Source organism: Odocoileus virginianus, chromosome 23 (genome assembly GCF_023699985.2).
Source record: "Odocoileus virginianus isolate 20LAN1187 ecotype Illinois chromosome 23, Ovbor_1.2, whole genome shotgun sequence".
In the NCBI taxonomy this organism is placed as follows: Eukaryota; Metazoa; Chordata; class Mammalia; order Artiodactyla; family Cervidae; genus Odocoileus; species Odocoileus virginianus.
In genome coordinates this window covers 10,246,672-10,274,183 of record NC_069696.1, presented here as the reverse complement: position 1 = coordinate 10,274,183, position 27,512 = coordinate 10,246,672, and the positions used below count along the sequence as shown (strand labels likewise).

The following is a 27,512-nucleotide window of genomic DNA, read 5'->3' as shown; positions in this document are numbered from 1 at the left end:
CACATTACACCAGTGCCTCCAGGTCCCACTGTCTCAGCCCCTCTGGTCTTGCTGACCCTGCGTCTGTCCACCTCTTCCCCAGGCTCTGCCCAGCTCCTTCTGCCGGGCGGGCCCAGCTGTCCTCTGCCTGGCCAGCTCCACACTGCAGGAACACACTGCCTGCCGCAGGCTGCTGGTCGCAGTACCAGGAGCTCACGTTCCGGTCCAAGACCATTCCAGAAGAGCAAGGCTAGAGAGCCCCGTGGGGCCGGCATGGGTTTATCCAGAACAGGTGCCCACTGCCTGTTTTTAAGTCACTCAGTAAACAAGTATTTATTGAGCACCAACTATATGCAACTGGGCTTCCTAGGTGGCTCAGACAGTAAAGAATCTGCCTGCAAATGTGGGAGATGTGCGTTAGATCCCTGGGTTAGGAAGACCCCCTGGAAAAGGGAATGGCTACCCATTCCAGCATTCTCGCCTGGAGAATCCCTATGGACAGAGGAGCCTGGTGGGCTACAGCCCATGGTGGGGGGAGGGGGTCACAAAGAGAAGGACAGGACTGAGCGACTAACAGAACTCTTTCACTTTTTTTCTGCCCCCACCCCACCCCGCCCCCCTTTGCTACCATATGCTCTGTGCTATGGCAACCCGCTCCAGTAATCTTGCCTGGAGAATTCCATGAACAGAGGAGCTTGTCAGGCTGCAGTCCACGGCGGTGCAAAGAGTCAGGCATGACCGAGCAACTATCACTCACAACTATCACTCACTCCGGCTCCAGGCATGCAGGCAGCCCAGAGTTCACTGTGATGGGGTAGGACAAGGGGCAGGCCACCCTTGAGGAAACACACAGGATGACTTCAGCTCAATGCTAAGTGCTGGGAAGACCACCAGGGGCGGCCTGCAGGGGGCGGGCGGGTCAGGGCAGGTCTTACTGAGGAGGGAACATCTGACTTGATGCCCAAGCAATAAGGCGGGACTGACCCTGAGGCAAGTGGGGATGGTCTTCCAGGGAGAGAAAAAGGCCTGGAGGTGGGAGCCAGCCAGTCTGAGGAACGAGAAGGCCCTGAGGGGGCTCAGGAGTGCGATCAGAAGTCCGGCCAAGCGGGGGCTTCCTCCTGCCGGCCTGGGAAGCCACAGTTTCCGGATTTTATTTTAGAGACCAACAGTTGGGGTGGGGGCGCCATCTTCTCCCCTTTGGGGACGGCCAACGAGGCCCAGAGGCCGCCAGCGACCTACTGGAGGCCACACAGAGGGTCGGTGGGTGGGTTTTGGTGGGGGCGGTGGCCGAAAGCGCCGGCCGGCCACGCGTTCCGCCGGCCCCTCTCCCGGTATATTCTGGCCGCAGACGGAAGCGGGCGGGGCGGGGCGGGGCGGGGCGGGGCCTGGAGGCCGGCCTCCCGCCCCCGCCGCGCCGCCACTGGGCCGAGCTCGGCGCGCCCCTCCTCCGGCGTGACGCGGCCGCGGGCTGGCCCGGGGCGCGGCGGTGTCGGCGGCGGAGCGAGCGCAGCGCGGCGCCAACATGGGGGCCCAGCTGAGCACGGTAGGCGGGGAGCGGGGCGCCGGCCGCCGCGGGCCGGGGGTCATCGCTGCGGACTGGAGCCGCGGGCGCCGGGCCTCCATCCCGGGCAGCGACGACTGCGGCCGGCCTCGGGGGCGGGGGCGGGGGCGGGGGGGCGCCCGGCTCGGAAGTGAGGCGCAGGACCCCACCCGGCCCCGCCCTGCCCGCCGCGCCCCGGCCGTCCCCTGGCGGCCGTGACTAAGGCCCCGGGCTCCTGCCCTCCGGCCTGCCCTCCCGGCCGAGGGGCGTCGCCCGGAGCCGGGGTTGGGGTGGCGGGGGTGGCCGAGCGTTCCGGGGGAGCCCCGCCCCTCTGCCGGGCCCAGGAGTGCGGGTGTGCGCGCCAGGGGTGGGAGAGTGCGGGGTGGGGGCGATGAAAGAGACTGGTGACCCCGCCTGTGAGTTCATGAGTGTGAACACGTGTGAAGTGTGAACGGTCGCTTCTGTGCGCGTGTGAGATTGTGAGACCGCGGTGTGGTGCGCCGTGTCTGCATGTGCAGCCGTGGGTTTAGGGGTGTGTTTCGGTGTTTGGGGACGCTGAGTGAGTGTGCATGTGTGCGGCAGTGTGAACAGGTGCGTACCTGCGCGTGCGTGCGTGTGGAGTGGGTGTGTGTGTGCACACGTGCGATGTTGCTGGATCAAGGAGTGTTGTGTTTTTTTTTACCACCCACCACCCCCAAGCCCTGTCCTGGGCTGCACCCTGGGCTCTCGTTTTCTCCTAACCCAACAAACTGGCGAGGCCCCATTTTACAGATGAAGAAAATGCCGCCGGGGCCTTGGCCTCCTGCCCAGCTGGCTGAGTCTGAACTCCTGCGGCCGCAAAGTCCACTGTCATGCTGTCACGTTGGCCGGGCCCAGGGCTGCCTCCTTTGGGATTCCTCAAGCCGCAGTGGGGGTGGGTGGCCTGTGTTCCCCCTGGAAGCTGTGGCCAGGTCCGCCCCCTCACTGGTCCCTGGGGCTGGCTGGGGTTCTCGGGGAGCCCGAGGCCCAGAACCTCTTGCTTGGCCTCCTCCCCCACCTCCGCCCTCCGGCTCTGTGCGGCTCCCCCTTGGGGATGAGGCAAAAAGCCTCCTGGCCTGGCCAGTTTGCTCCTGGGTGAGTGGCCCAGCCTGGGACCCTGGGGGCCATTCAGGCGGAGGGGCAGCTTTGCTCAAGGCAAGCCTGGGGGCATCACCCCAGCTCAGTGGAACATCCTGACCTTGTTCCCAGAAATGGTTTTCCTCCCTCACCGCTCAGCCTCCCACCCCCCAGCCCAGACACCTCCCACCCGGTGCTGTGTTTCCCACAGGGCTTCTCACCTTCTGGCCATCCACGTTGCCTGGCTTTGGCTCTGCGTCCCTTCGATGGGCTTTCCTCGTGGCTCAGATAGTAAAGAATCCGCCTGCAATGCAGGAGACCTGGGTTCCATCCCTGGATTAGGAAGATCCCCTGGAGGAGGGCATGGCAACCCACTCCAGTACTCTTGCCTGGAGAATCCCACGGACAGAGGAGCCTGGCAGGCTGCAGTGCACAGGGTCACAGAGTCAGACACGACTGAGTGACTAGGCGCTCACCCTGGGACGTGGCTGCTCAGTATTTTTGCCGAGTTGCCAAGGATCCCTCGTAGCCCCTCCATGAGGGACAGAGCCCCATGTGAGCATCAGGAGACCTGCCCCAACTCCTGAGCCTCCTCTGTCCAAGGGGTGGTGGGATGGCGTCTTCCTTGTGGGCCCTTTTGGGGTCCCCACTTGGCCCAGAATACCCAGAGCAGACCCCAGTCCTGCCTCCTGGCACAGAGGCTCCACGCAGTCTGCAGGAGGCCCGCTTGGGCTCGGGGCACCAGACTTCTTATCTGGGATGTGCAGGCCCTGCAAGAGGCCTCCTCCCACTCACGGAAGAGTGGTTAGCTCTGGAGTCTGCCAGCCGCCTGGGGTACATGCTGGGGGGCTTAGCTGGCCAGCCCCAACCCTGACTCCCCTGCCCCCAGCACAGACGTGAGTGCTCAGTGGACCCGGACAGGACCACAGGTAGAGTCCAAGGCTTTCTCCTGCCCTGGCAGCTCTGTGCCTAGTCTGTGGTCCCAGCCCCCCCGCCCCTGGGCAGCAGGGCTGGGTCTCCCTTGTGGAGGGCGGATCGGTCTGCACCCGCCCCTCCTCCTGTGTTCCCTTCACCCCAAGCCCTGAGCCAGGAGCCCTTCGCTGCAGGACTTCCTCTGCTCCCTCCTCCTTCCTGAGAAGGGGGTTATGAGGGAGGTGAATGCCCAGATCCCAGCCAGACAGCTGGCGGGCGGGCAGCAGGCAGGTAAGCCTCAGCACAGGGGGCTGGCACCTGGGGAGGAACACGCCTGCCAGGTGGAGGTGCTGGCAGGTCCCTTTGCCCGCTGGGATCTGACCTGGGTAGAGAGGATGGCAAGGTCCCGGGGTGGCGTGGGGGGAATTCCCGGGGGGAGCAGCTGGCAGGGTGCCACCTAAGGGTGGCATGGCTACCCAGCCTCTCTGCTCTGTTGGGCAGGCTGGGGGCTTCCTGGAGACACCCTGGCACCCCATTTTCCTCTCCCCGTCCTATGTTATCAGAGGCGGGGAAAGGCAGGTGGGTTCCCTGGTGGGCAGAGTGTGACCTTTGGGGCGCCAGGTTAAGGCCTGGGAGGCAGCTGTCCCCTGGTCCCCCGGGTGGGTGGGGGGAGGTGGTGTGCGTGTGCGCGCGTGTGTGCAGTGCACTCAGGAGCTGGGGTGGGGCCGTAGCCTCGTCTGTCCTGTTTACTCTGCCCACTGTTTGCAGGGGTGGCAGGGCGTCCCAGCCCCTTGTGAGTCTGGTGAAGCCTCCGATTTCCCAGACACAAAGCTTTGACCTTTCCACGGCACCCTTTTCTCCGCCAGCTGTGCCCACTGGGGTTTGGGTCCTGAAGGACCGACTGACGGCAAGAGTCTGCCCACAGCTGCCCTTTAGAAAGGAGTTTGTGCAGAGTCCACCCCTGGTCTCTTCGGTGGCCACACTGTCCGCAGGGCTCAGGGCACAGACCGAACTGGCCGCCAGTTCTCACCCTGCCTCAGTGTCCTCACTGAAGTAGGGTGGCCGTAGTCCCCGCGTGCTGGGCTCAAGGACCCGTGCTCACGCGGGGCGGCCAGGTGCGGGGACTGGAGGAAAGGCCGCTGATGTTTACCCATCCATCCCGGGTCAGCCCCTTCCAGCAGCGGCTCCAGCCCCGCCCCACCTCTGGGAGGCAGGTGTGTCTGGCAGATGTGGAAAGAGCCAGGAATTCAGGACCCACCCATCTGGCCAGTGCCTGGTGGAGGGCCGATTCCCACCCTCCCCCTGGGGGCATCTGGTCCCTTGTCCTGGTTACTGAAACATTCAAAGTACGAGAAATCAGACTGCAGGGTAGGCGCTGGTGCTTGCCCTGCGTGAATTTACGCACAGATGTTTACCAGGCCTCTGCTCCGACTGCTGGAGGTGAGACACCAGGGCCCTCGCCTCCTGTGTCTGCCATTCTGCATTGTGATCGCGCGTGGGGAGCTGGCCCAGCCGTGTGAGCCCCAGACTGGCATCCAGGGCACACGGAGCTCGTGCCTGGAATGTGCAAGTTCTGTGGGAGGGCCACAGTCAGTGTTGAGGGCTCGCCTTCAGAGCTGTTGACGAATGAGCCTTTTTCATGGCTCAGCACCTGCCCTGGGTTGGCATTTGCGGCAGGTGAGAGATTGGAGGGGAGAGACAGAAATTGGGGAACCAGAGCCCAGACTCTACCCTGGGCCTCGCCGAGCCGATGAGGAAGGCAGCTGGACCGTCTCCCACAGCTGAGGGTCAATGAGGAAACACAGAGGAAGGTGCTTTGCAGACTGCGCAGCAAACTGCAGGCCAGGGGTGTGTGTGAGTCACTCAGTCTGACTCTTTGTGACCCCACGGAAGCCCGCCAGGCTTCTCTGGTCCATGAAATTCTCCAGGCAAGAATACTGGAGTGGGTTGCCATTTCCTTCTCCGGGGATCTTCCCAAGCCAGGGATCGAACCTGGGTCCCCTGCACCACGGGCAGATTCTTTACCTGCCAGCCAGAGATCTTAGTTATCCAACCTGGCGGTGCATGCACCTAGACAGCTGTGCTGGGAGGAAGTAAAACTCCAGGGAGCACAGCTCCACTTGGCACTTAATGTCATTTAAGTTTATTTCCAGGGCTGCCAACAATAGTGATTTCCTGCAAATGTAACTTGGCTCAATTTTTTTCCTAAACAATGTTCCCGGTGGATGTGCCTTCCCTGATAGACGTGGAAGGGGCCTGGAGCAGAGGAATCATCAGAGTGCCCCACCCTCATCCGCGGGGAGTTGGCAGAGGGCAGTAGGGGCTCCGGAAGTCTGTTAAGGACTTGATTAGCCAGGGAGGGGCCAGGCAGGTGAGATTTGAGGTTTGAGCCGGACTCTTGGAAGCTAAATAGGAAAGGAATCTGCTGGTTGGATGAGGGAAGAGTGTGCAGAGGCCTGAGGCAAAAAAGGCTGGTGACCGGCTGGTAGGGACCTTGAGTGTAGGCAGTGGGGAGCTGTGGTGGGGGGTGTTTGGGGGTCAGGGGGAGCAGCTGGGGCCTGGCTGTGGGAGGTAGGAGATGGGATTTTGGTGGAGCCAGGGATTTGGGCTATGGGCTCCAGGGTATCTGTCTTGGGAGGAGCCTCCAGAAGAACCAGACTACACAGGACTGGGTTTCATGGCCTTGGGCAAGTCACTTAACCTTTCTGAAAAATGGGGACAGCAGTCTCACTTGTTTTGAGCGTGGTCCCTTGAGGACAGACTTTCCTTATTCTTAACTGGATGATAGTCACGGTGCTGCAGCCTGCGGTTGAAGTGAGGATTAGCTCAGAGGATTCACAGCCCACTCGTGGAGCAGTGCCAGCTCGGGGCCACGTGTGCTCTGTGCATGGCCTTTTCCAGCCTCGAGTCCCCCCCAGCCTTAGGTGGGACCTTCCTGAGGAAGGTGGAGCCTGGAAAGGTGCAGGTTCTCTGCTGAAGTCCTGAGCTGGGTCTCAAACCTGGGTCTCCTGACCCTGGAGTCCTGGGCTGCCAACGGGCCTTTTTTTCGATACTTATTTTATTCATTGATTTATTTGGCTGTGTCTGGTCTTAGTTGTGGCACATGGGATCTAGTTCCCCGACCAGGGATTGAACCTGGACCCCCTGCATTGGGAGCGAGGAGTCTTAGCCACTGGACTGCCAGGGAAGTCCCCCCAGTGGGCCCTAAATGAAATTCAGTGTGGGAGAAATAGCTCGTGGTGGTCAGGACATGGTAGGTGCTGGGTCAGTGAGCAGGAGGCCAGAGACCCTGTGTGTGGCCCTGGGCAGGCCAGGGGCTGGGGAGTGTGTGTGCTGGGGCCAGCTCCATCGGGCCTTCCCTTTACACCCACTGGTACAGACCAGGGGCCCCCGTGGGATGAGGCCTGTCTGCCGGAGAGGCAGTCGATGGAGTTCTGAGCCCAACAAAAGGCCTGTAACCAGAGCTGCAGCTGCGCAACTTGAAGCCGCTGGGCCGGTTTGGGGGGCAGGGCCAGGCCTGGTGTGGAATCCGGGTACCTGTGTTCTTCCTTCGCTTGTGTTGGGGGCCCCATGAGGGTGGTAGAGAAAGCTCCTGTGTGTGTGTGTACACGCACGCACGCACACGTGCCCACATTCCGCAGGTTATAGACCCCTCCGTGACCTCAGCCCCCTACCTCATCTCATGTCCCAGCTCCCCTGGGTGGCAGGCCAGTCAGTGGCCCTGACCTCTTTCCACAGATAAGAACACCAAGGTTCAGAGAGGCCTCAGGTACTGGCAGGGCTTCCAGGAAGGGAGGGAGCAGTGAGGCTCGGCCTAGAGAGGGGAGGATCTTCTCAAGAGGTCTGCAGAGGAAGCAGAGAGGCCTCCCTGCAGGCAAGGAACTTGGCTGTGAGCTTCCTGGCAGCCAAGGAAAAAGGGGATCTCGTGCGGGTGTGATGAGAAGAATCCGTACAGTCGTCTACCGTGAGAACTAAACTCAGGGAGGTACCCTGGGGAGGACAAGTGAACAAGCTGTGAGGCCGTTTTCTTGAGAACCAGTGTTTTGGGAGTACTTTCGGTTCTTGACCTCGCTGTTTGAACTGCCAGTATGGACTCCCTTCTTCACTTTTTATTTTGAAATAATTTCAAACCTACAGTAAGTTTGGAAGAATGCATAAAAGAGCCGTTATATACTCTTGACCAAAATATACCAGATGTTAACATTTGCTGTATTTATTATTGTATGTGTGTATTTTAACCCGTTTGAGAGTAAATGACATTATGTTAATTCTTTGCCTCTAAATCCTTGTGTCTGTCTCCTAAGAACAAGGACTTTCTTCTGCATAACTGCAGGGCGATGATCAAATCAGAAACATACAGTGCTATTGTCTAATCCCTGGGCCTTAGTGCACATTCCGCCAGTCGTCTCAGGATTGGCCTTCACAGCTGCGTTGTTTTTCTTCCCCCGTGGCCCAGAATCAAATTCAAAACCACACATTGCATTCAGTTTTTCTGTCCCTTTGGCCTCTGTACAGTAGGTCTCCTCCCCACGAACCTCGTCCCGTCCCTCGGGGGAAGTGGAGGTTTTCGCAGAAAACACAGGGGTGTAGAGTACGTCCCTTACACACGAACCTTCAAGTTGCAAACTTTCAGAGATGGAACTTGTGTTCCATCAACGTGAGGCGTGAATGCAATCACCTTATCTTGCTCGGCCTCCGTCTCCTCTTGCTGAATCCTTCAGTTCTGCCGTCTCCCACCTCTTCTCCCGCCTCCAGTCCATAACTCTCCTTGTCTGTTGACTCAATGCCAAGCCGTCTGCCAGCTGTTGTCCTGGACCACTGTACTCTACTGTAAGATTAAAAACTGTTGTCTTCATTTTTTGTTTGTGTGTCATTTGCGTGAGAAGTATTATAAGCCTATTAGAATAGAGTACTACATAGCTGGTTGTGCGAATTGGGTGCCTGTGTCAGACTTAAGAACAAACTGGACTTAACAAAAGTGCTCTTGGGACGGAACTTGTTTGTAGGTACGGGACTTCCCTGTCTCCATTTCCTATGACTGCATATAAATTGTCACAAACTGGGTGGCATAAAGCGATGGAAATTCCTTCTCTCACACTCCGGAGGCCCAAAGTCTGAAATGGGGGTATTGCAGGGTGCACTCTGGAGGCTGAGGGGAGGGACCTTTCCTCCTCCATGCAACCCTCTCCCCTGAATCTTCTCTCTTAGAAGGAACTTGTCATGGGATTTGGGGCCTACAGGCAGAATCCAAAAGGATCTCACGTCCAGATCCTTAGTTTGTTTTTTTTTCCCAGTTAATTAATTTCGGTGGCACTGGGTCTTCGTGGCTGTGAGAGCTTTCTCTTGTCGTGGCAAGCGGGGCTCCTCTTCGCTGAGGTGCCCAGGCTTCTCACTGCGGCGGCTTCTCTCATCGTGGAGACGGGCTCTAGGTGTGCGGTGCAGGGACTCCAGTAGGTGCAGCTTGTGGGCTCTAGGGCACAGGCTCAGTATTTGTGGCGTTTGGGCTTTCGTTACCCTGAGACATGTGGAATCTTAGTTCCCTGACAAGGGCTCGAACCCGTGTCCCCTGCATCGGCAGGCAGATTCTCATCCACTGTACCACCAGGGAAGTCCTCCTTGGTTTAATTACAGCTGCAAAACCTCTTTTTCCATCCCCTGGATCTGGGTGGACGGGTCTTTTGGGGGCCACCCTGCAACCCACCAGAGCCTCCTTTAATCTGGAACCTGTTGCTCAGCCTTCGTTTCTCGTGGCTTTAATATCTTTGAAGCGTCGTGCCAGTGGTCCCCGAGGACGGCCCCTCGGTGTTTCCTCGTGTCAGAGGCTGGTCCTGAAGAAGGCACAGGGCGGTGCTGGCCCCTCGCGCCATGTCAGGAGTTGCCTGGTGTTGACTGGCCCTTTCCTGTGCTGCTCGCTGGTCAGGGTGGGTCTGCCAGCTTCTCTCCTGCAGGGTTGGTCTGAGCGGTCTTGAGGCTGTTCTTGTCTTCTCCTTGGGTCTCGCTTGTGGTCCAGTTTGTGTAGGCTGCCCAGGACACGACTTCCGGATGGCCCTGGGTAGCCGCTGCACCCACATACATGCCCAGTGAGGTCACATGCCTGCTGGGGGACAGCCTGGGTTAGCCGTTTTCCATGGCTGATTTCCATCTTGACAACCAGGCAGTGTGGTTTCTGATCCCCATTTCACAGATGGAGAAGCAGAGCAGAGAGGCTCAGTGGGTTTCCTTCCCAGGGACAAACATAGCTAGAAAGAGCAGCAGGCTAGTTGCCTTTCTTTGCAAGGATGTCCTCTCCAGGTAAAACCTAAGCAGTTTTATATGGCCATGTGATTTGAGTTTTCTCTGTTTTCAAAGTATTCAGACCACCTCTGAGGGTCTTTGTGAGGCTGAGAGTACGGGGCAGGGGGTACGGGGGCTGGCAAGGAAGAGCCTCTTAGAGCCACATAGCAGGGTGAGTGTGATGTTGAGGGTGAGGACTGATGTTTTAAGAGCACGGCTGGGGGGGCAGGTGGACTCAGGCTTGAATTCACGCTCCCCGCCTGCCAGCTGTGTGCCTGTGGGTGAGTTGCTTCGCCTCTCTGAGCCGTTCCCTTGTCTGTAAGGCGGCAGTGATGTTAGCACCTTCTTCAGGGTCATCGTGAGGTTAACCCCCGTGTGGGGCTCAGCACGGTGCGGAGAGCTTCAGGGACCTTGCAGATCACAGTTCAGTTTGGAGTCGGGGAAAGGATGTGCCCAGGGTCACCCAGCCAGCAAGGAGCAGATCTTCCCAGCATCCAGCTCAGCGCCCCGGCTGCCCCTCACACCTGAAGGCAGAACCCCAGGGCTCAGGGGCTTGTCTGTAGAGAACTAGCACTTGGCATCACTTAATGGGGTCAGGGAGATTGACTTGAGGAGGGAGGAGGGGGGCTCTTCAAGGTTAAGCACAGGTACTTGAGAACTTTGTGCTGAGCTTCCTGGCAGCCAAAGTGAAAAGGGCCACATGCTCGGTTACATAGCTTTCTTTGTCCCTGTTCCTCAGGGGAAATGGAGCTTTTCCAGTGACTCAGTAACACAGTGATGGGTTTCATGAGTTTGAGTTTTGTATTAATAGCGTCTCCCAGCTGGCACCAAGATGGTGCCAGGGTCCCGGGTGAACTGGGGAGAGGGTGTTCCTGGCAGAGGAGCGGTCCGGAGGTGTGGACCAACTGGTGTGTTTGGGGGAAGGGCAGGGGGCAGGCCCTCTGCGGGGCCAAGCTGACCTCTTGGGTCTGCCCTGTCATTTCAGTTGGGCCACGTGGTCCTCTCCCCAGTCTGGTTCGTGTATAGCCTGCTCATGAAGCTGTTCCGGCGCTCCACCCCGGCCATCACGCTTGAGAATCCAGACATCAAATACCCGCTGCGGCTGATTGACAAGGAGGTCAGTGCGGGGCCCGAGGGTCATGGGGCACGGGCACCTCTCTTTCCTTCTCAGCATCACAGCATTTCGTGGGCATCTACCGTGTGCTCAGGGCACGGCCCCTCTTGAAGTAGATCCCATTATTTGCCCATTTTACAGATGGGGAAAGTGAGGTGATGTCCATTTCTAAGGTCTTCCCAGGTGGCACTAGTGATAAAGAACCTGCTTGCCAGTGCAGGAGACATAAGAGATGTGGGTTCAATCCCCTGGAGGAGGGCCTGGCAACCCACTCCAGTATTCTTGCCTGGAGAACCCCATGGACAGAGGAGCCTGGCAGGCTACAGTCTGTGGGGTCACAGAGTTGGACATGACTGAAGTGACTTGGCATGCATGCATGCATGTCCATTTCTAAGGCTACCAGTAAATTACCGAGGGATTTGAGCCCGGGTCTTTGATCACAGAGCAGGTTCTCTGAATCATACTTACTATCCCACAGAAAATCAGAGTGGGAGGGATACTGTAAGGACTTTTGGGTCCAGGTACCCATTTAACAGATGTGAAAACAGAGGGCAAGAGAGGAGTCACTTTGTGAATTAGGGCTGGGTTGGGACTGAGGCCTAGGCCCCGTGGTCATCCGAGGTGCCGCATCCCAGAGCCCCTTCCTCAAAGACAAGGTTCCCTCCCTTCTCCTACCCTCACTCCCAGGCCCACACACTCAGGGCCCCTGGAGTCCTGCTTCCCCGCGTGTTCCCGTGATCTCACACGTGGCTCGGTCTGCACCTCCGGCAGGCTCACTCCTGCTCTTCCCCTCCGATGCTTTTCCGTCTTCAAACCTCCAGTTGTGGTTTTGATTTCTAACTGTCCTCTCCCCATCTTTGCCCCGCCGCCCACCCTGTAAGGCCGCCTCCCTCTCCCCCACCAGAGCCCCTCCGCCGTGCTATTTCTGGCCACAGGCAGCTGCCTCAGAGGGGTGTGGCAGGGAGGCCTGAGTCACGGGGCGGAGAAAGCCAGTCACCTGCTGCCAGCCTGAACCCTGGGCTCTGGTCTCTGCGCTGGGCTCCACGTTAGAGCTGGAGCGCCTGTGACCGTGGCTGTACCAGGAGTTCTCAGAAGTCGGAAACCAGAAAGAGGCCAAAAAAAAAAAAAGACCACTTCCCAGATAAGACCAGGCTTATATACACAGTTTTTTCTTACTAAAATAAAACCACAATGTTTTGAATCCTTCTCCTTTCATAAAGTTCTTTTTCCTTGTTTTTTTTCACCACGTGGCTTGTGGGATCTTAGTTTCCCGACCAGGGATTGAACCCTGGCCATGGAACTGAAAGCCCAGAATTCTAACCACTAGGCCACCAGAGAACGCCCTTGTTACTGTTTTTTAAACCCAGAAGTAGCATATGATTTACATGTGCTCACTATAAAAATTGTGCTTTTATAAAAGAAAGGCGCAGATTTATACATGCTCTGTTCTCGAGCTGTGAATGTTCCCCTCCCCCACCATGACCCCTGTGCAGAGGGTCCCATTCCCGGGTCATCGTGAGCCTTTTCTGGTGTCACATTTGTTACATACATGACATGTGGACGTTCAGGTATGTGTATCCTTAGTTTCTCTTTTTAAATAACCTGATGTTTTTACCTGGCTGTGCAACATGGACTTCCCTGGGGGCTCAGACGGTAAAGAATCTACCTGCAATGCAGGAGATGTGGACTCGATCCCTGGGTCGGGAAGATCCGCTGGAGGAGGAAATGGCAACCCACTCCAGTGTTCTTGCCTGGAGAATCCCATGGACAGAGGAGCCTGGCGTGCTACAGTCCATGGGGTCACAAAGAGTCAGACACAACTGAGCGACTAACACTTTCACTTTCACACACAGCACAGACACCTTTTCAGGTCTAACCCAAAGCCGATTCATTCTGTTTGACGACTCTCTGGTCTTTTGTCACAGGGATGTCCACAGTGGACCCTCCAGGCCCCTTCGATTGAGCAGGTGGCGAATGTTCTATCAGTTACCCTCCTCCGTTGTAGCCTCCTGGTGGCTTTGCAGGGTCAGCAGGTGGACTTGCTCTTGCTACTTGCTGTGGTGCAGGGAGGGGTCCCAGCTGCCCTGTTCCAGGTGGTGGGCAGGGTCACCCTGAGCTCTAAGAGTCCACTGCCCGGCTTGTCTTGGCCAGCAGCTTCCTGGAAGCAGCAGCGTGCCAAGCCCTCACAGACATTAGCCTTGTGACTTTTGCTGTCCTGGGCTGGAGATTGTTGAACACAGTAATCATCAGCGTCTTTGCCTCATTTCTGTTCTTCCTCCAAAAATGTCTGGCATGTGGGTTTCTGACCTCGAACCCCAGGACTGCTTGATAATCCTGGAATCCACTTGCGGGAGGCCTTGGGCTTCTGTTTGCAGCTGGACTGTGGGGCAGAGAGACCCGCCGGCTGCCAACAAGCCCTGCATCCTGAGTGGGGGCTGGGCACTGTCTTTCCTGAGATCCAGGCCTCCTGCCCCAGCTTGCTCACTCCAGTGATGCTCTGGCCCTTTGGAGAGGTCTCTTGACCCTCCCTGGGTGGTAGCACTGTCCATCACTGGACCTTGCCTCATGTGAGCGTGAACACAAGTGCTGGACCACTAGCTGCCTTTCTATCTAACAGCCCTTCTGCAACCACCGTCCTGCAGCGCCTGGTGCAGGGGAGATCCCCCAGGGGCCTTCTGGAGCCCAGTCAGGGTCTGGACACTGGGTTCACGTCCTAGCTCTGACACTGTGGGATGCTTGCCTCCCTGGCCTCTGTTAAGATCAGGCCCCATCCTCGGCCCAGCCTTGGTCCTAAGCCGCCTCTGCCCCACCTTGGAGGGGAAATGGCCTTTGCCCATTGACCACACCCTGGGTGCACATGGCCACGTCCACCTCCCAGGCCGTGAGGCTGCCATGCCTCCTGCCCTCTGTAGCCCCGCCACAGTCATGCCATCCTGCCTTTGGGGGCTTTTAGTTTAGTGGCTTCTGGAGCCCCTCTCTCGGGCCCAAGAGTCACATGGAGCCTTGTCTCAGCCCTCCCCCACTCTGCAGCCAAGCTCTTCCCGCCACCCCAGGACAGGACACTTCTCAAGCTATGGCAGAGGTGGGTCCTTCCCTCCTGCCCCTGGAAGCCCTGGAATTTTGTGGGCCATTTGGCAGCCTCCCTTTGGGATCTGGAGCTCGCTCCTGCGGGTCCCTGCCCTTCTCCGCGCCAACGAGAACAGAGCACTTGCAGCGTTGCTTACCTCTGTGTCCTCACTCACACACGTGTGTGCGGGGCGTGTGTCCACCTGTCAATGTCACCTCTTAGTGACACCCTGGTGCTGGGGCAGGGTGGGGGCTCTGGGTCTGGTGGCCCCTCTGACCTGGGTGCCATCCAGCGGCTCGGCCTCCTTGCAGGTCATCAGCCATGACACCCGGCGGTTCCGCTTCGCGCTGCCCTCGCCCGAGCACATCCTGGGCCTCCCAGTCGGTGAGTGCAGCCCTGATCCAGCCCACATGGAGCCAGCCAGTGCTGGAAAGGGAGACAGGGCGGGGCTTTGCATTTCAGTGAGAGCAGGGAGGGCTTCAAGGAGGTGTTAGCCATCGGGCCTTCAAGGGTGAGTATCAGAAGGAGAGGGCAAAATACCCCAGTGTTCCTGGCAGTGGCCCCAGCAGGAGCAAAGGCAGAGAGCTGGGATGTGATGGGAGTCCCTGGGGTGGGAGGTGGTGAAGGGTACAGTGGGAGCCAGGGTCAGTCTAGGCTGTGGATGCTGGATAGCGCGCAGGGAAGTGGGTTGACAAGACCCAGGGGACACTGCAGGGATGGTCCCCGGCCTAGACTCACCCCTACCGCCCTGCAGGCCAGCACATCTACCTCTCGGCTCGAATCGACGGGAACCTGGTCATTCGGCCCTACACACCCGTCTCCAGCGATGACGACAAGGGCTTTGTGGACCTGGTCATCAAGGTGAGGCCCTGGGACCCAGAGCTGGGTGGGGTGGGGGTGACCACATGGCAGCCCAGGTCTCTACGAGGCCCACGCGCCCGAGTCTGGCCTCTGCGGGCCCTGTGCTCACTGAGCCCAATCTCGGAGTGAGGGGCACCCTGTGGTTCTCAGCACAAGCCGAGCATTGGCGGTCTCAGTGGATGGCAGGGGGGCTGGTTCGGGGTCAGTGTCTTCAAACCAGGACAGACGGTCTGTGGAGGGGAAGCAGGCAGGCCCACCAGCTCACACAGGGCCTGCCTTCCCATCACAGATGGGGAAGCTTGGGGAGCTGGGTGCCCGCTCACCCTGGAGAAGCACCCCAGAGGCCCACTGGGGCTGCAGTGTGGGTTTCGTGGGCCCTTGTCTGGGCGCTGGGGTGAGGGGCTCTCTGGGATCCCCCACCAGTCAGGGGCTGGGTGCACACCACGGGGAAGATACAGCCGTTAGATGCAACAGACCAGAGAGACACAGACCACCCAGAAAGGCTCTTAAAAACCAAGACACGTGGAAGGAGAAGTGATGCCTCTAAGCCAGCACATTTTTGTGAAAGTTAGAAACACAAGCTTTACGGCAGTGAGTCACTTTCTCTGATTACACACCCCAAAAGCAGGAAGCTGCCAGAGCTGCTGGTGGGTGTGGGGTGTTAGACACCTTCCCTAGTCAAGGCCCAAACCACACCCCCACCCACAGCCACCCTCGTTCAGAACCCCCCCGGGCACCAGGCTTATTGTCCCAACGCCTCTGTGCAGGCCCCAGGCCCCCTCACTGGACCCCAGGGTGGAGGGTGCAGAAACAGACCCCTGCTGGGCCGCAGCTTCAGCCCCGGGGGTTTCAGGGTCCCGGGCCGGGCGCTGGGTCTGTGAGGGCAGGAAGGGAGTAGCCTGGCAGTCCCGGCTCTGGCCTGGGTCCCTTCTTCACTCGGTGTCACGCAGACCGCACACTGGGTGCCCAGCCCACCGGGCCTTGGGAGCCTGTCTTTGGCTGGAGAGTGGACACTGAACAGGTGGGCACACAGAGGTCAGTGTTTGTCCAGGGGACGGACACCAGAGCTGGGTCGGGGTGATGACAGCTGTGCTTCCCACCCCCTGGCCCGAGCAGGCAACCGTGAGGCGAGCAGGTGGAGACGGAGGGAAAGGACCCTCCCGGTGCAAAGGCCCTGGGGTCAAGAGGAGGCTTGAGGACTTGAGGGTCAAGAAGGGGAGAGGTCAGCGGGGCCGGGCAGAACCTTGGAGGCCCTGCAGGAAGGGGGGCTTTGTCCAGAAGAAACGGGAAGGTGGTGAGGGTTCATGCATCTCTTCTTGCTGAACTCACCCCAGCTGGATGTGGAGGAGGTGTTGGGGGGGGGGTGGAATTCAAGTAGAGGATGAAACGCTCACGAGGACCAGGTCCTTCCTGGCTTGGAGACCTCGTGGCCCCCTTGGTTCACCCTCGCTAAAAGTCAGAACGCTGGCCTGGCACACAGTGGGCTTGCCCACTCTCCTCCCCAACCCCAGACACACAGACACACCCACTGTCCTGCAGCCACACGTTCTCCCCTCCCCACCCCCGAGGCTGCAAGCCGTGTGAGGCCCCTGGCCTTGGCACACCCTGCCCCTGCCCCCTCTCTGCCTGTTGTTCCTGCTTGCCCTTCAAGGCCCAGCACAATTCCCCCAGTGTAGCCCCCTCTTCCCTGGAGCTGCTCCTCCGTCTGCCCATCTCTTTGTCGAGAGTCGAAGCTGCATCCCTTTTTCCCAAAGCTGAAATCCCAAAAGGCACAGAGAAGGAAGTTGTTCCAAGAGTGACGTTTTCATGGCAGCACAAAGCGGAAAGAACTGAACATCCACCAGCAGGGCCTGCCCTGGGCTGACAGCCGTGGGAATCTCCTGCCCGGAGGGGTCACAGACACAGGTCTTGGCAGAACGTTATACATCAGGCCCTCGGGTCAGCTGCTGTGGACACCGGGCTGCTGCTTTGCCCTCCAAGGGGACGTTACGGGGAAGGCAGGCCCCGGGGGTGGACGGGACACAGATAGGTAAGTTTCGATGGGTGGGAGCAGCACCGAGTGAGCAGGCCAGACGCGGCCGCAGAAGACCCCAGAAGAGGGTCTTCCCAGTGTGCCCAGAGCTCTCCCCGGCATCCTGGGGACGGGGGCTGAGGACGGTGCGTGTGTCTTGCAGGTTTACTTCAAAGACACGCATCCCAAGTTTCCCGCTGGAGGGAAGATGTCCCAGTACCTGGAAAGCATGAAGATTGGCGACACAATTGAGTTCCGGGGCCCCAACGGGCTGCTGGTCTACCAGGGCAAAGGTGATCTGGGTTGGACTTCCCAAGCACCTGGCGGGTGCGGTGGATACTGGTGCAGGTCCCGCCCCTGCTGCTGCCTGGAGGGGTGACTCCTGGAGGGCAGGCCACCTCCTCTCCGGGGCCTCAGTTTCCCCAGCTGCTAGGGGTCAAGGTGGCCAGCGCAGGAGTTGCAGACCAGCCTTGGGAGGCACATCCAGCTCACAGACTAGCTTTGTTAGGCTGGAAACAAACCAGGGGAGGGCTGAGCTGGGATCCCCTGCTTCTCCAGCCTCCTGCTCGTCTTGGCACTTGAGCTGGTCCTAGTCCCCCCTTCCCATCCCCTTCACCTGACGGGCTGGGGCGGGTATGGTGGTCGCCACACCCAAACCCTCGAGATGGGGACAGGGTCTCAGCCTGTCTGACCCCCGAGCATGGTGTGTTTGAAAGCTGGGCCTCATCCTGTCTGCTCTCCCCAGGAAAGTTTGCCATCCGTCCAGACAAGAAGTCCGACCCTGTCATCAAGACGGTGAAGTCTGTGGGCATGATCGCGGGAGGAACGGGTAGGTGGACCTGGAGCCCCGCCTGAGTCCCTGGGGGACGGAGGTCTCGAGTTGGGGGCAGGGTGTGGGACGCCGCACAGGTTATGAGCACCCGGGAGCTGCCTGAGGTCAGGGTTGTCCTGGCTGGCACCTCCCCGGGCATCTGCCTGGCGCTGTGTGTAGGCAGCAGGCGCTCACACCGCGTGCGGGGGTGGTTTGTTTGCAGGCATCACCCCGATGCTGCAGGTGATCCGCGCCATCATGAAGGACCCTGATGACCACACCGTGTGCCACCTGCTCTTTGCCAACCAGGTCAGCGGGTGGTCCTGAGGTCTGCAGGCCCGAGGGTGGGGTGCCAGGCAGGCACTGCTCAGGGGGCTGCGAGGCACTGCGGAGATGCTCAGGGTGGCTGCAAGGTGTGCTGAGTCTTCTGTGCACAGCGGCCTTGCAGCAGCTGGTGAGGTCGGGCAGAGCTAGAGCGTCTGACCCAAGCTGGCCGCTTCGGTGGTGGGGGTGAGGCCCCTGGAGCACCCCCACACCAGGACTGGCTCCCCTGGCCGCTTCCTCGGCACCTCAGCGCTCCCTTCACCGCACGTGGAATTTGGGACTTGGCAGGGACGTGGGAAGAGCCTGAGGGTGCGTCTGCATAGATGCGGTGCAGAGGACACACCTGCACGAGGTCCCTGAGCTGGCAGCGTTGGGATCGGGTTTGGACCTGGGCACTCTGGCTCCCGAGCACATGTCCTCCTCCCCATGCCTGTCACTTGCCTGCCTGCCCTGGCCTGCTGTGTGGCCTTGGACAAGTCATTCTCCCTCTCTGAGCTTCCCCGTCTCCCTGAGGAATGAGCTGATGAAGGCAGGTCATCACGAGGATCTCTCCAGGCTCAGCGTTTCATGACTGAATATTTGGATTTTGCAGTGAGGCCCCTTTGTGGGGAGGCTCAGATGGGACACCTCCTGCCTGTGTGGGGGCTTTCACCAGGCCCCCCGCACCTCTCAGATACGGTTCAGGTCAGCCTGCCTCCGGGTCCGTCTGCCCTAGGCTCTGCCCCGTCCATCTGTGAGGACGCTGAGCCTGGAGGGAAAAGTTCGCCTGCGGTCCCTGGACTCCCACACAGCTGCAGAAAACTGCCCTGAGGTCAACCAGTGCGGCCTTGACCAGGCCCAGGGTGGGTGGAAAGAGCCAGAAATTCCAGGCTGGCTGGTGTGGTGAGAGAATGGGCTGCACTCAGCTTGGTGGTGAGTGCCCAGGTCCAAACCCAATCCCAACGCCGCCAGCTCAGGGACCTCGGGGACCCGAGGACTCCCTGCTGGCCTCTGTGTTGGTTGTAACCTACGTGGGGAATAAAGCAGCGGCTTGTATCGAACGCCCTAACCATGTGGAATTTTCTGCCCTGGACTCCACTTCCTCAAGTTGATCCTAAGGAGTTGACAGGGCACTGAGGATGGTCAGAGAGATGTTCACAAAGGAGGATGTTCAGAACAATTTCCATGCCTCTCCTGTTGCCTGCCTGTCCCAGTGGGGGGCTCAGGAGAGGTCGGTGAGCAGGTGACCTTTGCTGGTTGACAGAGCTCTTTGGCCCAGTTTCACAACAGTCCTGTGAGTCCGTCATACCGCCCGCTGACCGGAGGAGCCAGGTCTGCGAGTGACCTGCAGACATTCCAGGCAAAGTCTGTGCTTAGGAATGGAAAGAGGGCATGTTTCTGGAGTGGATTGCTAACACTCCCCGGGGGTCTAGGAAGGCTTCCCGGAAGAGGTGACACAAGCTGAACTCCACAGGGCCACTTGGGGCTGGCTGAGTGAAATCAGCGGGGGTGAAGCTGGGGAGCTGCAGGCCAAGCAGAGGCATCGACGTGGGCACGGTTGCGGGTTGTGTGATTTGGGGGCTCCCATCTATATTTCCTAAATTACGGACCTATTGATGCAGCCTAAGATGCCAGAACATGAAAAGACTTAGACTTTCCCTGGAAGCTTTGCCAAGCGTGTGGCCCATGGGTGGGCGGGATGACGAGGGTCTCCAAAGACAGTCCCTGTCGCTGTCCCTCCTGACCACTGGGCCCTGTCTGCCCCCCGCAGACTGAGAAAGACATCCTGCTGCGGCCTGAGCTGGAGGAACTGAGGACTGAGCACTCTGCGCGCTTCAAGCTCTGGTACACGGTGGACAAAGCCCCTGAAGGTGAGGGCCTGGGCGGGCCGGCTGGGGTGGGGGCACTGGCCCACGCCCGCCGCTGCTGCGAGCCCTCTGCCAGGTGGAGCCTTCTGTCCGCGTGGGCTCCCTTGCCCGGTGAGAGGAGGGTGGTTAAAAGAGCGATCAGAGAGGGGAGGTAAGTGCCCCGCAGCGCACAGCGAGAAAACCCCAGAGCTGGGACTTGAACTCGTGTCCACCTCTTATGGAGCCCTAGGCCTCCCCCTGCCTGCACTGCTGGACACAGAAGGCCAGCATTCTCCCCTTGAGCTGTGGCTGGTGCTGGGGACGAAGGGTGATCGTTTCCACACACAGTGCAGTCATCAGCCCTGGGAGGTGGGCCGCACTAATGTACAGCTCCCTTCACTCCACCTGTCCAGGTGCTGGGGCTGTTTGCCAAGGACATATAGGAGGCAGGGAGTGAAGGCTGCCCCCAGACTAGAAACAAGGTTGTCCTCTGGGAGCTAGACCCGCTCCAGTCTCCTGCCAGCGAAAGGCCCGGCCGCGCTGTTAGTTGGAGAAGGGCATGGCAACCCACTCCAGTATTCTTTCTTGCCTGGAGAATCCCATGGACAGAGGAGCCTGGAGGGCTACAGTCCATGGGGTCGCAAAGAATCAACTGAAAAAGATGACTGAATGCACTGTTCGTGGACACTGCCCTCTGGTGGTGGCACCTGGCAACGCTGGAACCAAAGTGCCTCCTCCTGGGGACAGTTTTTTTTTTTTTTTTCTGGGGAGTTTTAAGAGGAGCCAAGTAGTCCGGGCCAGGAAGAGACACAGTTGGGTAGTTTTCTGGTATTTTGCACTTACATTTATTATTACCCTGTAGTAGTTGGAGGGCTGCTGTACCATCAGGTATAAACTGGAAAAGGTAGATGCTGAAAAAGAACACGGTACCAGGCCAGCGTGGCGATTGTGGAGCCGGGGGCCCGCTGATTGTGTTTCCCCCACACAGGCTCCTTCAGTTTACATGTAAAGAGAAAGACTTATCTAAAAAGAATCCTTGTCAAACTGAGATGTCTCTTATACACCTGTACATTTCATACACTAGCAAATAGGGTTTAATCCCATGAAGTTTTTTTACAAAGTACTTTGAGATCTGTTGATAAAATGTGATCTACCTGCCTACATCTTGCCCCATTCCAGAGGGATTTTAGGCAGTTTAGGGAGACTTTGTGGAGTGAGTCAGAGTGGTACCAATGGAAAGTGGGAGTGAAAGAAAAAACCAAGGGCAGACCCATAAAATGGAATCTAGAGTGAGGTTTGTACAGGAGCATGGGCGGTGGTGCACCCTTACCAGGACTGATCATGCATATCCCTCTGAGCTTCCCAGCAGCCAGTTACTGAGCACGGTGCCCGTGCGGTAGAGAATATACCCCGTATCTCAGCACAGGGGAGGCTTCCTCATCCAGGACCAGCTGAGACTGACTTGCTACCCCTCCCCCAAGGGACCTCCCCCTCGTCGAGCGTGCACGGTGTGACATGGGGCAGTGTCCATCTAGACAAGGCTGCTTAACCTCAGCGTGACCTTGGACTTCCGCAGCTGCGTTTCTGTTGGTGTCAAAGGCTTTAGTGAGGTTCTTCCAGATTGTGAAGGACAGAGAGAAGCCAGATAAGTGGATGTTTGGAGCTGGAGGTACTCAGGGAACAGGACCCATCCCCCAGCCTCAGGCGGGCCTGGTGGACGCTGCTGCTCTGATAGAAGCAGTGTTGCTCGCACGGCCCTCAGCCTGCTGTCTCGCCGGAGCCAAACCAGAGGGCTGGCCTGGGTAGGCCCCCCACTCGTTGGCCGGGGCTCTGAGGCTGGCCTGGGGTCAGGCCCCTACTGTGGCATCAGGAGGTGGCTGACGGTGGCTTCTCAGAGGGGAGGGAGCATGCGGCAGGTGGCAAGTATCTGGCGGGTCCCTCTGGGGTTGAGATCCTGCTGAGCTGCTCGGCACAGGGGTCACTTGAGGGGCCAGCATGTGCCCTCAGTCCCCAAGCAGTGTTTGTCCCCATTGGCCATTGAAGAACTGCAGAGCAAGGTGAGCTTCAGACTGGGTCGCTCCTCACACATCTGCAAAAGGGGGTCACATTGTTGGGCAGGACAGATGATGGGGGCAGGGAGCCGCGCACCAGGACCGGCTGGTCCCCTGTCCCTGAGCAGCCCCCATCAGCAGGTCAGTCCTGAGGGTCCGTGTGGGACTAGAGTCCTGCCGGCCCCGGGGTGCCGGGTTCTCACCATGGGCACCGGCAGGCACTGGGAGGAATAAAAGGCAGCTCTGGATCTCAGGTGAAACCTGGAGACACAACTGCGCGTGTGCGTGTGCAAGACAGGGAAGCAAGCAGGACTCGAGGAGCTGAGGCTGCTCTTTTGAGGACCCTGCATCTGGAACTTTAGCCTGTATCCTGGCCTTGCTGTTTTCTGGCTCAGTTCAGTTCAGTTCAGTCGCTCAGTCGTGTCCGACTCTGCGACCCCATGGAGAGAAGCACGCCAGGCCTCCCTGTCCATCACCAACTCCCAGGGTCCACCCAAACCCATGTCCTTTGAGTTGGTGATGCCATCCAACCATCTCATCCTCTGTCGTCCCCTTCTCCTGCCTTCAGTCTTTCCCAGCCTCAGGGTCTTTTCCAGTGAGTCATTTCTTCGCATCAGATGGCCAAAGTATTGGAGTTTCAGCTTCAGGTGAATATATTCCAATGAATATTCAGGACTGATTTCCTTTAGGATAGACTGGTCGGATCTCCTTGCAGTCCAAGGGACTCTCAAGAGTCTCCTCCAACACCACAGTTCAAAAGCATCTAATGCTTATTTGGGACACATTCCTTTTTTCATTATTTATTGAGCTACTACTATGTGCTCGGCTATCTAGGCACTGGGACTACAGCTGTGGATCAGACATGGCTCCTCGTGGGCTGACGCCCAACGGAGGGAAGAGTCAGACAGTAGGCATGGGATTCTTAGGTAGCAAGGTGGTGGTGGGGTAGGCAGTGTCACCCTGACCAGCCTGGCACTGAGCACTGGCTGGGGGGACCTCTGGGACCTGGGGTTGATGTCCCAGCTCTGTCCATGCCTTGCTGTGTGACCTGAGACAACTCAATTCTGGGTCCTCTGGGCTCATATTCCACATCTGTAAAATGGGATCAGTAGGTCCCGCCCTGTCCATCCACGAGGGTCACACAAGAGGCAAGTAGAAATGAAAGGCTTTGCAAACTGTAAAGTGTGGTTAGGGAACCTCGACAGGCTTGCATTTGTGGTCCAGGTGAGCCAGGCACAGGGGCAGGGAATCAGGGCTGAGGTCTGCTCCATTCTAACGTGTTTGTTGAAAGGAGGAATTCATGGGCACAATAGCTTCGGCACGGAGGAGGGGGCGGTGGGCAGTTGGTGGTCGGTCACACGGCCACCCTTGGGCTCACCTGGTCTCCTGCCCCTCAGCCTGGGACTACAGCCAGGGCTTCGTGAACGAGGAGATGATCCGGGACCACCTGCCGCCCCCGGAGGAGGAACCACTGGTGCTGATGTGCGGACCGCCCCCCATGATCCAGTACGCCTGCCTGCCCAACCTGGACCGCGTGGGCCACCCCAAGGAGCGCTGCTTCGCCTTCTGATGGACGGGCCCTGGCCGCCAGGCCTGCCCGCTCTCATTGTGCCCTGGCCGCACCCACCCCTCCTGCCGCTGTCCGTTACCACCACCCGCCCTGTGTCTCCTGCTGTGGCCGGGTTCAGCCTGGCCTGCCCGTGCCTGGGGGGTCACCCCGCTGGGCTGGCCCCTAAGGGGCCCCCTGGGAGCAGGTGTCTGTTACAGGTGCGCCGCTGTTGCCACCTTTAAGGCAGATCCCTGTCTAGGCCTCGCTGGAGATGTTCCTGCCCTTCCCCCCCACCCCAACACACACACTACTAGGCAGAGGCTGCCAGTACCACACTCCCCAACCTCCCCAGAGCATCCCACACCTTGGAAATAAGCAGAAATGTACAGGCATCCCTTAGCTACAGGTCCCAGGCCCTCACCCCCAGCCTCAGACCCTCGCCTGCCGCCCCTGCCTGCTTCAGGGCCATGGCCAGACTTCCACACCTGATACTACGTGGTAGCTGACACCAGTAAGTCCGCTTGGCAGGGGCTGCTGGGGTGAGAGGTTGCCCCCATCCACCCAGGGCCCAGCAGGGAGGTAGGCTGTCCCTGGGGCTGGTGTGGGAGGAGGGGGCTGGCCAAGGGCCCTTCCAGCTGGCACATGGGCCCTCCCAAAACCTCAGCAAAAACACCCCGACATTCGGACAGCTTTGGAAGTTCCAAGCAGTCCACCTCCCATCGACTGCCTTAGCGTCCCGGGCAGCCAGCCCTGAGGGCAGAGCTGAGATGGTGTGCGTTTACTCATCCGTCCCAGAGCCCCCTGCTGCCCCTGCCCCAAGTCAGGGAGATTTTGAGCAGAGCCCCTTGTCTGAAGGACATTCACAGTGGCCTCGATGTTGCCTTAGACACAGCGTGTTAGCCTCTTGCATATTGGCTTTTTCAGAATCATTTATGAGCAAACATAACATTGAAGTAAAACTTTGCTAGTTTGAACCCTTTTGGAACTCCTAGAGGCTCTGTGTTCTACGTTGTTGGGGCTGGGGGTGGGGAAGGGGCTGTGCAAGACCTGGCATTTCTTTCTGAGGTTTGTTTGTGTTTGTAGTAGAACTCTGGGGAACTCCTTGACTGTTTGTCCACTCCGTGCTTCCGCTGCAGGGGGCACGGGTTCTAGCCCTGGTCAGGGAACTAAGATTCCACAGGCCCTGCAGCATGGCCAAAAAAGAGAAAGAAAATTTGTGGAGAGTACAGAAAAATATACACAGGAAAAGAAATATTCACAGGAAAAAATATATATGCAGGAAAAATAAAAACTATACCCAGGAAAATAGCGGACATCCAGAGGCAAACACTTAGAACTTAGATGAAACCACACAGTCCACTGTGCGGCCGCTGCTTGCCCTAATGGCAGGTATGCTTTCCCTCTGTGGTCAGAAACTTGCCATAGGCCTGCTGGATCATGGCTTTTTGGTAGCAGATCCCTGCTGTTGGACAGTTGGGCTGCTTCCAGTTTGTGGATTTGTCAATAAGAGTGGCTATCTTCAGCCTCCTCTCTGGTGGTTTCTTTTAGGATAGACTCCTGGAAAACAGTGTGGACACTGGGAGTTCAGCATCTGTCACACCCAGTCTTGCACAGATCATCTCCGCCGTGTCAGAAGGTGTCCCCCGTCCTAACTTCAGACAACCCCATGTGACCCATCTTTTCCATTGTACACTCTCCTCTGGACACCCTGAAAGAAGTAGAAAGAAGTTAGTAGCCCCCCTCTCCCACAGAGAGACTGAGGCTGAGGGCAGTGAGTGGCTTTCAGGGTGGGGGGGGTGGCCCGAGGTGAGGCAGGTGTCCTGTGGAGGCTACAGGTAGAGAAGGGAGTTCCTTCATTGAGGGTCCAGGTAAAGAATCTGCCTGCAACGCAGGAGACCTGGGTTTGATCCCTGGGTCAGGAAGATCCCCTGGAGAAAGGCATGGCAACTCACTCCAGTATTCCTGCCTGGAGAATCCCTTGGACAGAGGAGACTGGCAGGCTATAGTCCATGGGGTTGCAAAGAGTCCGACCCCGACTGAGCAACTTCCACTTTTAACAGCCCCTTTACTCACCTGAGGTGAATTCACAGGGTGATAGATATCACCTACCCATACAGAATTTTTAAGAAATAAACGCAAAGCTCCAACTATATTATAAAAGCAAAAAAAAAAAAAAAAAGCAAAGGAGGCGATCCAGGTTAAGACTTAGTGCTTCCACTGCAGCGGGTAACAAGTTTCATCTCTGGTCGGGGAACGAAGATCTCACATGCCCTTGGGCCATAAGAAAAGAAAGGAATGTATAAAGTGATGCACATTTCAGCATGTCAGTGCTGGGCGCAGGCCCCGGAGGAAGCACCGGCCTGTGCCCAGACACAGGGGCTCCGCCCAGCGCAGTCTCGCCTCCCGGGCTCTGCCTCCCCGATGCAGTTCTCCCAGGCCCAGGCCCAATCCTTGCTTAGTCTCCCAGGAAGGCAGGACCCAGTACCTTTGGCTACAGCGCAGTTGCACTGCTGGCAATCCATGTGTATTCTCACCGGACAAAAAGTCCTGCGTGTTCGTACAAGAAACGGAGAGAAACCCCGGCCCAGAGAATCGTAACCGGCGCCTCCGGCCCCAAACGTCTGGGGCATGGGAGGGCCAGCGGGACGCCCCACCCCGTGCACCCTTCACGTGACCAGATCCCCGCCGCCGGAGCCGCCAAGTGCGACCCGAGTTGCGAAATCTCCCTGGTGGAGGGCCATCCTGCTCACTGTCACAGATACGGTATCAGTTAAGGACCCTACTGTAGTAGTTTAGGGGGCCGGCATCCAGTTTCGGCAGTGCAGAGGCGACCTGGATTTTCCCCCTCCGTCTGAAGCCCAATCTCAGACCCCCTCCGGCTTCACCAGCTCGTTTTTCCAGTGACCTTCCGATGCCGGATTTTTTATTGTGTTGTGGTGCTCTGTCAAGAGTAACTAACTCCACTGGCAGGACTTAGAAAAGATTAACAGTAGTGACTCATAGGGTACTTAATCCGTGCTTGGCACTGTGCTCAAGGCATTGCCTGTATTTTCCATTGATTGTGTGTGTTAATGTCTCAGTCGTGTCCGACTCTGCGACTCCATGGACTGCGGCCCACCAGGCTCCTCTGTCCTTGAGATTCTCCGGGCAAGAATGCTAGAGTGGGTTGCCTTGCTCTCCCTCCTCCACGGGGGCTTCCCAACCCAAACAGAGACTGAACTGAACCCGCGTCTCTGGCATTATACGCAGATTCTTTACCGTCTGAGCCACAAGGAACCCAGGTTTCATTAACTCCTCAGATACGACTGAATACCCATCTCATGCCAGGGTCAGTGCAGGAGGTTCAATGAAAAGGTAGTTCCACATGTTGCCCACTTAAGTCGCAAAAGCCTGTGTTGTTTGCCCCCCTTTCACACTACAGACCAGCAAGACACAGGTACAAACATACACATGAAGAAAAACGGCTGGCTTCTGAAGATTATACAGCCTGGAAGTGTGACACATGAGACTGGCAGCTGTTTGACCCCTGACCCCATGCGCTGTACTCAAACACAAATAGCTAACGTTAAAAATGTCAGCTGCCCACGCAATCGCCTTTTAAAAACAGGAGCAAATTGGCCGCTGTAAACTTAATCCGTAACAAACATACCACAATGATTACTTTCGACTTTAATCCCGTATTATACACACCCAAACTGTTCTATTTTTTAAAGTAAAAGGGGGACGGGCAGATCGCGACTCCCAGGCATCCCGCAAAGTAGGCGGGTCACCTTAGGGGCAACCTTTACCCGCTCAAAAATTCGTCTCACATTAGCAGTGAGGATTCGGGCGTCACCCCGAATCGTTATTTTCCTTACTCATAAGTTTAAGGCATAAAGACGTACCTGTCTTACTTCCTAGGTAATGAATCCCATTCTCATTAGCAATACGGTGAGTATAAAAGTGGAACGTTGAAGGCCGCACTTTGTTCGGTGAAGGTTGCCTTATTCATTTCATTGTTTTGTGTCGCTTTTCATTTTACTATTTTTTTGTTGTGAGAGAGGGGGAACGGCAGGGCCACAATATGCAGATAAGCAACCGGTTCGCAAAGGTTCACGGG

At 57.9% G+C, this 27,512-nt stretch overlaps 1 protein-coding gene, 1 long non-coding RNA gene and 1 other non-coding gene across 5 annotated transcripts; 1 reads left to right on the top strand and 2 right to left on the bottom strand.

The window, feature by feature from the left end:
- The first annotated feature begins 1,415 nt into the window (after window positions 1-1,415).
- Window positions 1,416-24,387, top strand: CYB5R3 (cytochrome b5 reductase 3). 2 transcript variants are annotated; one of them, XM_070453456.1, is made up of 9 exons: window positions 1,416-1,522; window positions 10,785-10,916; window positions 14,292-14,364; window positions 14,735-14,841; window positions 17,016-17,145; window positions 17,598-17,681; window positions 17,887-17,972; window positions 19,738-19,837; window positions 23,262-24,387. In XM_070453456.1, the coding sequence occupies exons 1-9, from the start codon at window positions 1,502-1,504 to the stop codon at window positions 23,432-23,434; spliced, it is 906 nt and encodes a 301-aa protein (XP_070309557.1). In that variant the 5' UTR covers window positions 1,416-1,501; the 3' UTR covers window positions 23,435-24,387. The 2 variants fall into 2 exon arrangements, with proteins under 2 accessions (XP_070309557.1, XP_070309558.1); XM_070453457.1 differs by lacking the exon at window positions 10,785-10,916 and having other exon boundaries at window positions 1,487-1,522.
- Window positions 24,325-27,503, bottom strand: LOC139030566 (uncharacterized). 2 transcript variants are annotated; one of them, XR_011482947.1, is made up of 3 exons: window positions 27,298-27,503; window positions 24,711-25,121; window positions 24,325-24,596 (listed from the first exon to the last, which is right to left on the bottom strand). It is a non-coding gene; the product is annotated as an uncharacterized lncRNA (long non-coding RNA). The 2 variants fall into 2 exon arrangements; XR_011482946.1 differs by lacking the exon at window positions 24,325-24,596 and having other exon boundaries at window positions 24,668-25,121.
- On the bottom strand, window positions 27,138-27,287 carry LOC139030726 (U12 minor spliceosomal RNA). Its single transcript, XR_011483131.1, has one exon. It is a non-coding gene; the product is annotated as a U12 minor spliceosomal RNA (small nuclear RNA).
- Window positions 27,504-27,512: the final 9 nt, after the last annotated feature.

Excerpts from the sequence above, each read along its gene's own strand:
- CYB5R3 (XM_070453456.1), top strand. The coding sequence starts at position 1,502 with ATGGGGGCCCAGCTGAGCACG. Across the intron at positions 1,523-10,784 it reads TGGGGGCCCAGCTGAGCACG|TTGGGCCACGTGGTCCTCTC; the intron begins GTAGGCGGGGAG and ends CTGTCATTTCAG. Across the intron at positions 19,838-23,261 it reads GGTGGACAAAGCCCCTGAAG|CCTGGGACTACAGCCAGGGC; the intron begins GTGAGGGCCTGG and ends CCTGCCCCTCAG.